The sequence below is a fragment of the Giraffa tippelskirchi genome, chromosome 5 (assembly GCF_054371585.1).
Source record: "Giraffa tippelskirchi isolate mGirTip1 chromosome 5, T2T-mGirTip1v1.2.pri, whole genome shotgun sequence".
NCBI lineage: Eukaryota > Metazoa > Chordata > Mammalia > Artiodactyla > Giraffidae > Giraffa > Giraffa tippelskirchi.
In genome coordinates, this window is record NC_137279.1 from 52,409,966 (window position 1) to 52,424,846 (window position 14,881).

At 34.6% G+C, this 14,881-nt stretch overlaps 1 protein-coding gene across 12 annotated transcripts in view; it reads right to left on the bottom strand.

The window, feature by feature from the left end:
• DISP1 (dispatched RND transporter family member 1) overlaps positions 1-14,881 on the bottom strand; it is a 229,175-nt gene that overhangs the window by 160,468 nt on the left and 53,826 nt on the right. For 4 of the 12 annotated variants that reach the window (XM_081489854.1, XM_081489864.1, XM_081489856.1 and 1 more), the window contains one exon: positions 6,711-6,773. The exons of the other annotated variants lie outside the window; for them this stretch is intronic. In XM_081489854.1, coding sequence (XP_081345980.1) covers positions 6,711-6,773 — 63 coding nt within the window. The remainder of the gene's footprint in view (positions 1-6,710; positions 6,774-14,881) is intronic. 12 annotated transcript variants of the gene reach the window in all.

The window sequence follows — 14,881 nt, forward strand, 5'->3', positions numbered from 1 at the left end:
TTTATTTAGGTTTTTAACCTTAGAAAATTACATAATTACACTTGTCAAAACACTTCAAATGCATTAAAAGGTTATCAAAAATATACAGAAATATGGCCTGCTAACGGTCCACTAATATTTACCTGAATACTCACTACAGTGGTTTGAGCCCCACAACTTCCTGGCATGGCCCATGTTTGTCAGATTGGCTGTCAGCTGTTTCACTTTAGTTATTTTTCACAATACTGTTTTGTTAAAGCTGCCTTCTCAAATCATGGATTTTTTTTAGCTACATTGATCCTGAAAGTTTTATGTTATACAGATTTGGTCTATTGCATCTCAGTATGGTTTTGATTTAGAGGGCCTTTCTTCTATGAATACTAAGTTTACAAGTAACTTCATTCTTCTCAGAGTTTCAGTAATTGGTATTTTTCACATGGTTACCAAGCAAAAAATAGAACGTAGGCATCAAAGCTGGGGGACCCTTTCCTAAAAATGTGTTTCTCTTTTATAAGTGAATGGTGAAAATCATCTTGTCACAGGTGTGGAACATATATAGAACAGATGCTTGGACTTTAAAATTCATTAACTTGATCTTATAAAAACAGAAATCAATTATATGATTTTAGTCACAGAACTACAGGAAGCATTCACAGAAAATAATATTAGAATGAGTACCGAAATCACCATCATTTTGTTAATACATAGTATAGTATATGCATTCACTGTTCAGGATTAAACATGCAGTAAATAGAGTTAAGATCTTTAAAAGCAGAAAATATACAAAAGAAACATTTCAAAAATGTGACTTTTTGTCTTCTTTGTGACATATTATATAAGGTTGTGGGGCTAGGGGATAGAGGGTCAAATAAGCACTTTGAGAAACAGTTCACAGGAAGGTAGCCTAAGAACACTGTTTAAATATCCTCATTATCCTATCCTTATGTTTAGGAAAATGTGTGACTGAATGTGTGCAGTTCTGATATAAATATTTCCACATTAGTGCAAGGCAACTAAAAACATCCGTGTGTGTGTGTGTTTGTATTTGTTTGTTTACGTGTCTGTTTCCCCAACTAGACTGTGAGCTGCTCAAGACTGACGGATGTTATGCTCAGGGCCTAGGACTCTTAGGTGCTCAATAAACATCTGTTAAATGAATTAAGACATAGTCTCTTTCCTCAAAGAGCTTATAATCTACAATACCTATAATCCTGAATAAACATCATTTAATCTCGGTTGCATTTTTTTTAATATAAGTTATCTGTATAAAAAGAATATGAGTTCTTGACATTCCTATAAACATAGTATTAAAAATTAGGAGCTCTAAGTTTTTACGGAAAAAAAAAGAGATGTCCATATCTCTTACTACACTTTTTCCTTTCGCAATTTACTCCCCTATTTTTTAAAAAATAATTCCTTTTCCAGTCTAGAAAGATGGTCCTGATGAAATTATCTGCAGGACAGCAACAGAGACACAGACATAGAGAAGAGACTTGTGGACATGGGGGAGAAGGATAGGAAGGAGAAGGTGGGATGTATGGAGAGAGTAACATGGAAACATACATTACCATCTATAGAATAGACAGCCAATGGGAATTTGCTGTATGACTCAGGGAACTCAAACCAGGGCTTGGTAACAACCTAGAGGAGTAGGAGGGGGCGGAAGGAGGGAGGGAGGTTCAAGAGGGAGGGGACATATATATGCCTATGGCTGATTCATGTTGATGTTTGGCAGAAACCAACACAATACTGTAAAGCAATTACTCTCCAATTAAAAATAACCCCCCCAAAAATTGATTCCTTTTCTATTGAGATGATAATAATAACAGCTAATATGTGTTGACTATTTTCTACTATATCACTGGCATCTGCTCATTTTATGTGCAATTCTCTTCTAATGCTCGCAGTTACCCTACAAGGTACTATTACACTATCCCACTAGCACACATGCAATGGATGAAACAAACATGTAAACAGAACATAAAAGTATAGAAACAGAACAACGTAAAACAGGATCCAATGGAGACAGCATTTCACCTCATTGGGGAAAAGACAGATTAGTTAATATTAATGCTAGAATAACTATACATTTGGAAAAACAGAATACAATTATATCCTAAAATATCCCTCTAAAATCTTAGGTATATTAAAGATTAAAATGTTAAAAAGAAAAGAAAAAAGTGAGATGGAAGAAAAAATATTTTTTAAAAGATTTACTGACTTCCCTGGTGGCTCAGATGATAAAGCATCTGTCTACAATGCGGGAGACCCGGGTTCAATCCCTGGGTGGGGAAGATCTCCTGACGAAGGAAATGGCAACCCACTCCAATATTCTTGCCTGGAAAATCCCATGGACGGAGGAGCCTGGCACGTTACAGTCCATGGGGTCGCAAAGAGTCGGACACGACTGAGCGACTTCACTTACTGCTTTCAAGTTTAAAATTCTGTATGGTCCCTTCCTTTAGTTCTCTTAATCCAATGGAGTACTTGAGCCAAATTTCACGAGGAAGACCTTCCCCCCACCTTCTCTTTCATCCCCCCTCCCCCATTCCCTTGGGCTGGACACAGCTGCTGGAGAGAGAAGAGTTGGCATGTCCTGCAGGAAAAATTTGGCCGTCTGTAGTCAGAAGACTTGCAATGTACAAGGGAACTGAGCAAATAAGCAAATATACTGCAGTCAATGGAAGACAGGCTTCCTTACAAGGAAAGAGGAAAACCAAGGGGAAAAGCCCATGACATTGGACTAAATTAAAGGCATAGGTAAGAAATCATGATTATTTATATAGATATGCAGATATAAAAGTAAGTATACATATGTACATTCTATATATGTGTGTGTATATATACACCTATATGTATATACACACATTTATATATAATTTCCAAGTTCTGCATGCCAACAGGACCTAAAAACAATGAGGCCTTAGTAGCAATGAGTATAGTTAATATCTAGATCTTTTTTCTAAGTACCATTCTCCACTAAAAAGAACCAGAGATGCTTGGAGAAATGACTGAGTACAGGGCTTAGGCAGGGAAAGTGCAAAATGATCTGAGAATATGTCATTATGAAAGAATATAAGAAAGTGTTCAAACAATCACAGGGACATGTCAAAAGGACATGAGTCAGCTTGAAGTAACCCATTTTCACAGGCCATTTCTAGGATAATTTGGAGAATGAAAATAAATAAAAATAACACAATCATATGAAAAGTATGATATGTCTACATATCTAGACAAAAGCTGAAAGAATAATTTTATTAGCAGTTATGCTGTGATGGAAACAAGAGAGAAACACAGTGGAAACAATTTTTAACATTATTCTTTTATACTGCAAGTATAGTAGCTTCACTATAAAACTTAAAAATTGTAAAGCCATAAAAATTAACATAATGGAGACTATGTAACAACATAGAAAACTGGTTACAGTCGGTTAAAGAAAGAAATGTTCTAAGAATCTGGCTATGCCCCAACATGTGTGCATGTGAACAGGGACTAAAAATCCAGCTATCACATAATTCAATAGTATGAAAACAGGACCCTTCCCCATTCATCATAAATCTTTTCCTTATCCTATATTCCAGTCCTGGTTACAGGCCATACTATTTCCTGGAAGCATAAGCTTAGTCTCATCTTTCCTCTCTGTCCAATGCTATCTCTAAAATGCCACACGCATGACTGGTGTTCTAGTTCAGGTCATTATTAACTCACACCATTCACCTTTTCACCCTTTCACTGCAACCTCTACACCGTCACTATAGTTGTGTCCATATACAACCATTTTCAACAGGTTTCTACTGACTACACACATGCACAAATTCATATTCAATCTATACAAAAATCAACTCAAAGTGGACTACAGACCTAAAAATAAAGCCAAAATCTTTAATAACATTTCCAAAAGAAAATCTGAGAGGCAATCTTCAAAACCCTAGGCTGAGTAAAGATCTCTTAAACAAGGAAAGGGAAGGTACAAAAAGTACAAATCATGTAAGAATAATAGGTAAACTAAATTTCATCAAAATAAAACTGTATACCTCGAAAACCACCATCAAGAAAATGAAAAGGCAGGGCACAGACTGAAGAAAATATTCCCAATACAAATATTCAACAAACTACTTGTATCCAGAATATATAAAGAACTCTTAAAAGTTCAATAACAAGAACTCTTAAAAGTTCAATAACCCAAGTCAAAAACAGACAAAAGACTTGAGAAGACATTTCACAAAAGAAGCTATATGGATGGAAAACAAACACATGAAAAATACAGATTCAGACCAAATGAGGCACACAACCACTAAAATGGCTAAAATTAAAGACTAACACTATCATCAGCTGATAAGGATGTGGAGCCTCTAGAACTTTCATACATAATTAGTGGGAATGTAAAACAGTACAACTCTGAAAACGATTTGGTAGTTTCAAGTTAAACATAAGCTCACCATGTGACCAGCAATTCTACTTCTGAGTATTAACCCAAGAGACATGAAAACATGTTTCTACACAAAGAGTTTTATAAAAATGTTCACTGAAGCTTTGTCCATAACGGCCAAAAAAACTAGAAATAACCCCAGTGTCCATTAACAAACAAATGAATAAATGCATTGTGATATATCCATAAAATGGAAACTACTCAGCAATAAACAGGCACAAACTACTCACACACACAACATGGATGACTCTCAAGAAGATTATGCTGAGCAAAACAAGCCAGACACAGAAAAGGACACGTTGTATAGTGCCATTTGTTTTAAATTTGTGAACAGGCAAAACTAACCTACAGTAACAAAAGCAGATCAGTGGTTGCCTGGGGTCAGCAGCAGGAGGGGAAACTGAAGGGTACAAGTGTGTAACCGAACTTTTTAGGGGATGAAACATTCTATATCTTGATTGCAGTGGTAGTTACATGGCTGTCAAACACCTAAAGCTATACACTTAACATTTTATACACAAATTACATCTCAATAAAGTTAATTTTAAAAGAAAATAAAATTGAGAGACTCAAAAATGTTCATTCCACACTGGTTACTGAGGTCCTGTAATGTTTCTGATACTTCCCTGGCCCCCACACTGTTCAGGGTAAAGGTATTTGGCCGCCTGCAAAATTTTATTTGGTACTACAAAGTTTAGATGCATATTATTAGTTCTCTTTTATAAGAATCATCCTGTTTCAACACTGTTCCAAATTATTTTTAAATTTTGCAAAAAAGATTTGTACATTAAAAATGTACAAACTGTATTGTTCATATAAAAAAAAATCCAAGAATGAAAACAACTTAAAGGTCCATTAAAGGGGACTAAGTAAATAAATTCCATCCATCTATACAATGGAAACCAAGCAGCTCTTCATATACCGCTGTCTACAACCTATAATTCTCACTGCAGTCAGAATTATCTTTTAAAAACTTAAAGCCGGTATCATAATCTTGATAAAAACAAATGAGCAAATAAACAAACCTGTTAATGGCTTCTCATCACACTTAAAAATGAAATCCTTTACCTTGGCCCTCTGTGGCTAGCTCTTGCCCATCTAATCTCCTTCACCTTCCATGCTCCATCTACACTAGCCTTCCTAAAGTCCCTGGAGCCTCTTTCCTCTGATCTTCATTTAGCCAGTCCCTTTGTGTCAATCCGGTCTCCATTTGGAGGTGGAAGGAAGGTTCAAGAGGGAGGGGATATATGTATACCTATGACTGATTCATGTTATGTATGGTGGAAACCAAAACCATGTTATAAAGCAATTATCTTTCAATTTAAAATAAATAGAATTTTTTGTTTGTTTACATTTACTATTTACACAATTTTTTATTGAGATAAAATTTACCAAACATAAACTTTGCCAATTTGACCACTTTAAATTGTACAATTCAGTCGTTTTTAGTACATTTTGCAACCATCACCACTAATAGCAGAACATTCTCAACAGCTAGAAAACAAACCCAGATCCATTAAGGAATTTTTAATGGGTGTCTCATGGTGGGGTGCATATCTCTTCCTGCTAAAATTGGAAGATTTAAGGCTCTGAAATCCATCAGGCTCTTCCAAGTGACTCTCTCTCATAACTCATGATCCAAGTACTACTTCACTCACCACTTGTTTTTCATAAATACAAGAAGATCAACAATAATATGAACTTCAGAAGTATTCTGAATATTAGAACTGTTAACATAAAGAAAATAAATTTTTTTTAAGAAGTCACCTCTTCAGAGACCTTTCCTAAGCACCTAATCTAGTCATTTTTTTTTTACCACATAACCCTACTTTAGTATTCTCTCTCTTCCCCCTTTTATCTTCCTTTCTTGAACCTGAGCACCATAGGAGCAGAGACCTCATCTGTTTTGTTCACTGCTGTATTCCCAGGAGAGAGACTAGGCACTCAATTAACACCTCTCAAATAAATGATCTCCAAGATATGTTATTAAATGGGAGAAAAGGAAAAAAAAGGATATTACACTGTTTTTAGGTTACTGTAATTTGAATAATAAACTGTAAAATAAAATGTATGCACACATTACATATATGCTTGTACTCACATAAAATCTCTGGAAAGATATTTAAGAAACTGGTATTACTGTTGCCTTTAAGGAGAGGAACAGGCGGGTTGAAGGGCAAGGTTAGAGAGACTGATACTCAACCTTTTTCTTTTTGAATTTTGTACCATGTGCATATGGTATCTACTTTTAAAGTAATCTAAAATATATATAAGCCATTACTCATAAAACAGCGATATTTACCATAATCAGAAAATGGAAGATGATCTCCTCTTACAGCTTTACAGATTTCCAGCTTTACTGCACCTTTGAATAGAAAGAGTGTCAGAAATTGACACCAGTTCTTAAACTCTCTCATATTTGTTACCTACACTTATTTATCATCATAAAAATGACATTTTTATTTTATTAGTCAGTATGTCAGTGTTTACATCATTGAAAATGCTTTCCAACAAACTGACCCACCTTCTATTTTTTTTCTCCCGGATGAACACACATAGTTCTTACTCTGCATACTAATCATACTGGCTAACACAGGAAAGATCAGAAGGTAACATTCACTCAAAGGAACAGGCTCAAGAAACAACAGAAAATTACTGAAATATCATAAGGGTGATTTAGAAAATTACTCAAGCCTATTTGGATCTAATGACATTTTATGGTAACAGCAAGATTCTACCATGTGGATTGAGAACAAAATATAAATAATAAACCAACATAAAAAAACTATCAATAAACTAAAAATTAAAACTTAATTTTTAACTGAGTTGAATTTTTTCAAAATTAAAGATTAAACTGGTAGAAAATCAATATTTTTTCAAAGGATCCTTAAATTCAACCTGACAAATCTGCAGTTTACTTGAGTAAAAATATCAAATAAAGGATACTGATTAGCCACAGAAAATTCAGCTTCATTATAAATTATTCTAAATATTGAAGCTCACCAAGTGATTCACACACTCCAAATACTATATCTTCAAACGTATTTCCAACCAAAAAGCTGTATATCAGAGAGGGGAAAAAAGTGAAGGGTAAGGCTTCAAATTATCTTCTGACAGAACTGGCATTAAACTATCTAACTGAGATCTGGATAAAGCCAAAATATACAAATACACATATGAAAACAAATCAGTCATTAATAAATATAATTCAAAACAACCTAAACATGTTCAAATAACCAGAAACTCATAAAGGACTGTGTTAGGAAATGTTTATTGTGGTAACGTGAATAACACTGCAAATCTACATATGCTTCAAAAACACTTGTTGAAAACAGATCTAATAGTTATGTGAATTTTAAACCTTTTATCTTACATTGAAAAATTACACTAATGAAGACAACTCTGAATAAAAAATATATCCTTAGATTTTTTTTTTTTAAAAAAAGAGCTCTTGCAAGTAATAAAGTCTATGGTTAAATGTCAAAACACACATGTAACTATTAGACTGTATTTACTATCAATCCAAGTACTCTCTCTTCAGTTTCTTGTTTGCATTAGGATGGCAAATGAAGTACAAAACTTCAACTTCAAATGTGCATATAACATTAACTGCGCCCTTTTGTTTTTTTGGCATTTACCACAAGTAAATTACTTGAGTATTCTTTAAAAGAACTATTTTTGTCAAGAATAAGCAGTGAGCTACCTTCAGTGAAAATTTTACCTTTTTAATCACTAGATTACAGAAAGGCATTATTTTACCTTGCTAGATAAAAGATAATCAGCAGTTTTTTACAGCCAGGTCAATTAGACATAAACCCTAAATGTTGAGCCTGAAGTCTTAACCATTTATCCAACAATTCTCATTCTTCTTTATATTCAAAACACCTCTTTCAAACAAATAAAGTGACTGTTGAACAGGATGGGGAGTTCTTCTAAACTCTGCTTCATAGTATCTTAAACTACTCACTCAGAAACACAGTTATCGATACAAATCCCACTGTAATTGTTTCATTCTGTCTCCTTGCCACATGGCACAGTGCCACATAATGTACTTTTTGCAGTCTGACATACTCAATGTCTTAGAAACAGCTTTGAAAACTGGCTCATGGCCTATTTGCAACTGATACTAGAGCTTAAATACCTTTCCAGCAAAGTTATACTAACTTCAAAATACTCTGGGATCAACCATTAAAATGTTTTTGTTTCGGTCACAACACTAATGAACACCAAATGTTAGAATTTGTTTTAACGATCTAATACATCAAGGATTTTCTTAAAAGGAAAGGCTGGATCAGCTATCCACTATATAATGAAAGGCAGATTAGTTAGTACTGACACAGATAATACTTGAAAGATTTAATACTTAAGTGTAGAATCAAGCATTAAAAAGTTAAATTCATAAAGTCTGCTCAATTAGCCATAATATTCTTGCCCTATAGAAATACTAAACTCCTGTGCTCTCTTCAGCACCACATATATTAAAAAATACCAAACTCCTGGTTTCTAAGTGACATTTGAAAGCCTCCTTCTCTCCATTCCTAAAAGAGCCAATTAACCTTTGCCTTGATTTCCCCATTTCTACAAAATGGGTAGATGCTTTGCTCACCACAAAGGAATATACAATATCAAAGGACGTAGAAAGAAGTTGTAGGAAATCTCAACACATCAGGTCTATTAAAGCCTAGTAAGAACACTGGTTTGCCAAGATTTTAGGAAACAAATGCAAAAATGCTATTTTTAAAACACAAAAATAAAGAGTAGAAAAATTATGCTTTCAAATTGTGGTGCTAGAGAAGACTCTTGAGAGTCCCTTGGACAGCAAGGAGATCAAACCAGTCAATCCTAAAGGAAATCAACCCTGAATATTCACTGGAAGGACTGAAGTTGAAGCTCCAATACTTCAACCTCCTGATGCAAAGAAACAACTCATCGGGAAAGACCCTGATGCTGGGAAAGACTGAAGACAAAAGGAGAAGGGGACAACAGAGGACGAGATGGTTGGATGGCATCACTGACTCAATGTACATGAATTTGAGCAAGCTCTGGAAGATGGTGAAGAACAGGGAAGCATGGGCGTGCTACAGTCCATGGGCTCACAAAGAGTCGGAAACGAATGAGTGACTCAACAACAACAATACAGCAATTTCTGCCAGATACTGTATGTGTGAGAGCACTAGTTATTTGGGTGAAAAGAGAAGGTATGAGGTTTAAAAAAACCGAAATGTAGGTATTATTCTTCTCTATAACAGCTACACCTGAAAAGACAAATAGTGCTCTGTTCATACTTAAGCCTTCTGCTGTAGTTATATTTGAATATAATAGATAATTCCTTATTTTTTTTTAAAGATGACAGGTTTTGTTTAATAGATATTACAGTGAATTCAGACTTTTTTTAAAATGTAGCTATTTAGGGACTTCAAACAACCAAGGTACCAAGAAATATCCCAAAAGGCTTTAAAGAATGGTTGCATATAACCATTAATATGAATTGAGTGTCTTGATTTATGAAATAATCAAACTGAAACTCGACTAGAGTTTGAATCTTCAGAACTCCTTCTTAGATCACAGAATTGGACAAACTGGGCAAGGAGTTTTCGTGACCTACAGAGAGCAGTACAAGGCATATGTAAGCACTATACAAATTTTTGTTAAATATACCTTTAAATACATATTTGCAAATAAAGGTTGTTGTTATAGAATCCTATTACAAAAGAAAATTATTTTAAAGAAAGTGTAGTAAATAAGCTTTCATTTTTATTTATTTACTTATTGAAAGGTAGGGTGGCTTTATTAAAATGAGACAAAGTAGACTTGAGAATAAGGAATATTGCCAGGGGTAGAGAGGAACACTACATAATGACAAAGGGGCTGATTCATCAAAAAGACATAGCAATTCTAAATATGCATGCCCATTCAAAAAAGAGATTCAAACTACATGAAGCAAAACTGGATAGAATGAAAAAAGAAATAGGCAAATTCACATTTCCAATTGTGACTTCAATACTTCTTTTACAGTAATTGATAGCATACGTAGACACAGAATCCATAAGCGTGTATAGATCTGATGAGATCAATCATGGGAAGGCAAATGAAACATTATATTCATAAAAGAAAGATTTTAGATGAAACTGGTATTTATTCCAATTCACAAATGACTACATGTTCATTAATTTAGTCATTCATTCATTCAAACATTTACTAATAGCTTATTTTCCTAGCACTGGGCTAGGTATTAAGAAATAAATATGATAAATAAAAGAGATAATTAAGATAAAATCTGTGACCCAAGACTAATCAGGTACTCTGCTCACTTTTGAAGTTATTAAGAATTTAAAGAAAATGTGACACTTAGTATTTAACTAAATGGTGTAACTATGCACAGTAATGTGGTTTTGTTGCTGTCATCATTTTTTAAAGAACCCTTCTAAACATACTGCAAATAAAAGTTGAAGGCTGGTGAAATGGACGGACAAGCATATCCAAACACATTTTCTCCTTACTCTTCTCTCAGAACCCAGCAGCTAATTAAAGAATGTTGGATATGAAAGCCTGGCTGTGTGGCTAACCTTGAAAGAAACTAATATGGTTTTCTGTTATCAAATAATTTGATCACTCTGAGAAAAATGAACAGGAGTAAATTTGAAGCATGCAATTTGCCTCTTTTCTCTGAAGCAGATTTATGGTTGCTCTTAACATCCTCACATTTTTGTGTGGGCAGGCTATACTTTTCAACCTGCATCTTAGCATTACGACATAGGAATCTTTTTTCTAACTTGGCCTTATATCTACTTAGCCTCGTAACCTCTAGATTATATTATTTAACTCGGAGACACCATGCACACAAAACAATGGATACAAATAAATAGTCAAATGCTGCTGCTAAGTTGCTTCAGTTGCGTCTGACTCCGTGCGACCCCACAGACGGCAGCCCACCAGGCTCCCCCGTCCCTGGGATTCTCCAGGCAAGAACACTGGAGTAGGTTGCCATTTCCTTCTCCAATGAGTGAAAGTGAAAAGTGAAAAGTGAAAGTGAAGTTGCTCAGTCATGTCTGACTCTTCACAACCCCATAGACTGCAGCCTACCAGGCTCCTCCATCGATGGGATTTTCCAGGCAAGAGTATTGGAGTGGGATGCCATCGCCTTCTCCGAAACAGTCAAATAAATGGTCTTTAAAAGAAAACTCTCGTACACAAATTTTTAAAGCTTTAAGTCTACATATCCTTTTAAGAACAGACAATACTTACCAAACTAATCCTCTCCCTCTGCACTGTCATAGCAGTGTGAACCAGCAACATATTCCCAAATATTTAGGAAATGAGATAAGTACAATCTTGGGAAAAGTCTCTCAAATGGCTAGACTTCTCTACTCCTTGCTAGACTACTCCACTGGAAAAAATTAGTTTGTGTCTATCTTGAAACTGACTTTTTAAATTTTTTAATTGTGGTAGAATATACATATAAAATTTACCATCTGAACCACTTTTAAGTGTACAGTTCAGTAGTGTTAGGCAATGGCAACTCACTCCGGTACTCTTGCCAGGAAGAGTCCCATGGACGGAGGAACCTGGTGGGCTGCAGTCCATGGGGTCGCACGGAGTCGGACACGACTGAGCGACTTCACTTTCACTTTTCACTTTCATGCGTTGGAGAAGGAAATGGCAACCCACTCCAGTGTTCTTGCCTGGAGAATCCCAGGGATGGCGGAGCCTGGTGGGCTGCCGTCTATGGGGTCGCACAGAGTTGGACATGACTGAAGCGACTTAGCAGCAGCAAATACAATCACACTGTGTACAACCAATGTCCAGAACTTTTCATCCTGTAAAACTGAAAGTCTACACTCATTAAACAATAAATGAAACCATCATTGTACTTTCTATCTCCATGAATCTACTACTCTAGCTACCTATATGAGTAGAATTATACAGTATTTGCCTTTTTGTGACTAGCTTATTTCATTTAGCATAATGTCTTCAAGGTTGTATAGCATGTGTCAGGAATTCCTTCCTTCTTAAAGCTGTAGAATATTCCATTGTCTGTATATACTACAGTTTGCTTAACCATTCATCCACTGATGGACATTTGGGTTGCTTCTTTTGTCTATCATGAATAATGCTGCTCTGAATGTAAATTAATGATTCATCAAAAGTACATATTACTAAATTATTCAATGATGAAAATGAAAGGTAAGAAAAATACCGAAACAAATTATCACTTGGTTTTCTAATAAAGGGTGCTCATTTCCATTCAATAAACTAGTAATGCTTGCCGATGCAAGAGACACAGGTTCAATCCCTGCTATGGGAAGATCCCACATGCTGCACAACAACCGAGCCCGTGTGCCACAACTACTGAAGCCTGCAGGCCCTACAGCTCATGTTCCATAACAAGAGAAGCCACCGCAATGAGAAGCCCCTGTACCACCGCAAGTAGAGAAAAGCCCATGCAGCAGCAAAGGCCCAGCATAGCCAAAAAGTAAATAAATAAATAAAATTATTTTAAAAAACTGGTAAACAGAAAACAGCAAAAAGCCTACTTATATATTTGAATTGTCACTAAGTTCTCTTTCATAAGTAGCTTTAAAAGTCTACCAGGTCAATTGAACAATGCCTAATATTTATATCTAAAATTAATACATATCAAGAATTTATCATGCAGGAGTATTCAGAAATCTTTTTCCATAGCAAATATTCTTATAATTTTATGGGGAAGTTTAAAATGATGACTGATTTTTTTCCTGAAACATTCTTATAACCTCACTGGATGACATTTTTTTCAAATTCCCTATTTCAAAGAGAAAACATAATACAGTCTTTTGACAAGCATTTAATCACATAATCAATGAAAGCTATTTAAAGGTTTAAAATATCCAGAATGAGGAACTATTATTAAGTCTTGAATAATACTAAGTAAAAGCTTTTCTATTTAGACAAAGGTACTCATGAAGTGAACGTAATACAGGTATGCCTATATGTCAGAGCACTTCATCTTACCGTTAATAATACGTTATTATGTGTTCAATAATCCTAAAACCATGAATGTGTTATAACATTCAATTTTCATACCGAAGTGTCATTATTGTGTAGCATTTAACTATGCTACCTTATGGTCTCGTTCTAAGAGCACTGCTCAAGAGCAAATGCATTGTGGCCCCCACAGTTACTAAAAATTCCTTCAAGGGGGTTCCAGAATGTTTACTCTTCTGCCGCTGGAAAATACGCAATATCTCCACACACTACATGGAAAGAGGTCCAAAATTCATTGTTTCATTAAAAAGTCAAATTGCAAGACAATTCTGAAAATACATGCAAGAAAATACTAACCATAGTTTCTTGGAGTCAGATTGGGAAGGTGGGTCAAAAAAACAACTTCTTATTTTCATTTAACATTCCTTTAACATTTTTAAGGCAGTAAAACTATTCTGTATGAAACTACAATGATATATATATGACATTATGCATTCATCAAAACTCACAGACTTGTACAACACTAAAAGTTAGCAATAGGAGAAACTGGTGGGGTAGGGATGGAAGTGGGAAAAGAATATGGGAATTTTCTGTACTTCCACTCAATTTTTCTATAAATCTAAAAATGCTCTAAAAATAAATATACTAAATAAAAAAGAAATCTGTACTTTTAGTTTCAAATGACAAGTTCATGTAGGATAATAAAAAACAGATTTTAAACTAAAATAAATAAATTTATTAAATAAATAAATAAAGGAAAAAAAATTCTAAGAATGCTAAATATTTTAAATCACATGATTAATGCAGATTTGGGAGATGAAATCAACACATGCCATGTTATTGCAAGGTTTTCTATTCAATATTAGATATTTTGCTATTTAAAGCAGGTTAGCATCCAGAATATAAAAATGTACATTTTTACATATAAATATGTACTAACATATTATAAAATATGCTATATTAAATATAACATAGTACATATTTTATATGTATATAAAGTATACATATAAAATACATATGTATACTTTATATACATATGTATATAAATATTTATACACACATGTACATGTATATTTTACATACATATAAAATACATAGCATGTAAAATAGTACATACTTTACATATAAATAAGTACTAACATAATATAAAAATGCACTAACATAAAAATGTTAGTATATGTGAACTAAGGGATAGTAACTACCCTATATAGGTGTGGGCTTCCCTGGCGACTCAGTGGTAAAGAATCCACCTGCCAATGCAGGATATACGGGTTTGACCCCCGGGTCGGGAAGATCCCCTGGAGAAGCAAATGGCAACCCACTTCAGTATTCTTGCCTGGGAAATCCCATGGACAGAGGAGCCTGGCTGGCTACAGTCCATGGTGTCGCAAGAGAATCGGATACGACTTAGCAACTGAACAACATAATATGCTACACAAGAACTATCTATACTCTAGATCATTGTTTCTATCATCTCCCTGAGGTGCCTTTTTAGACATTTTCCCCCAA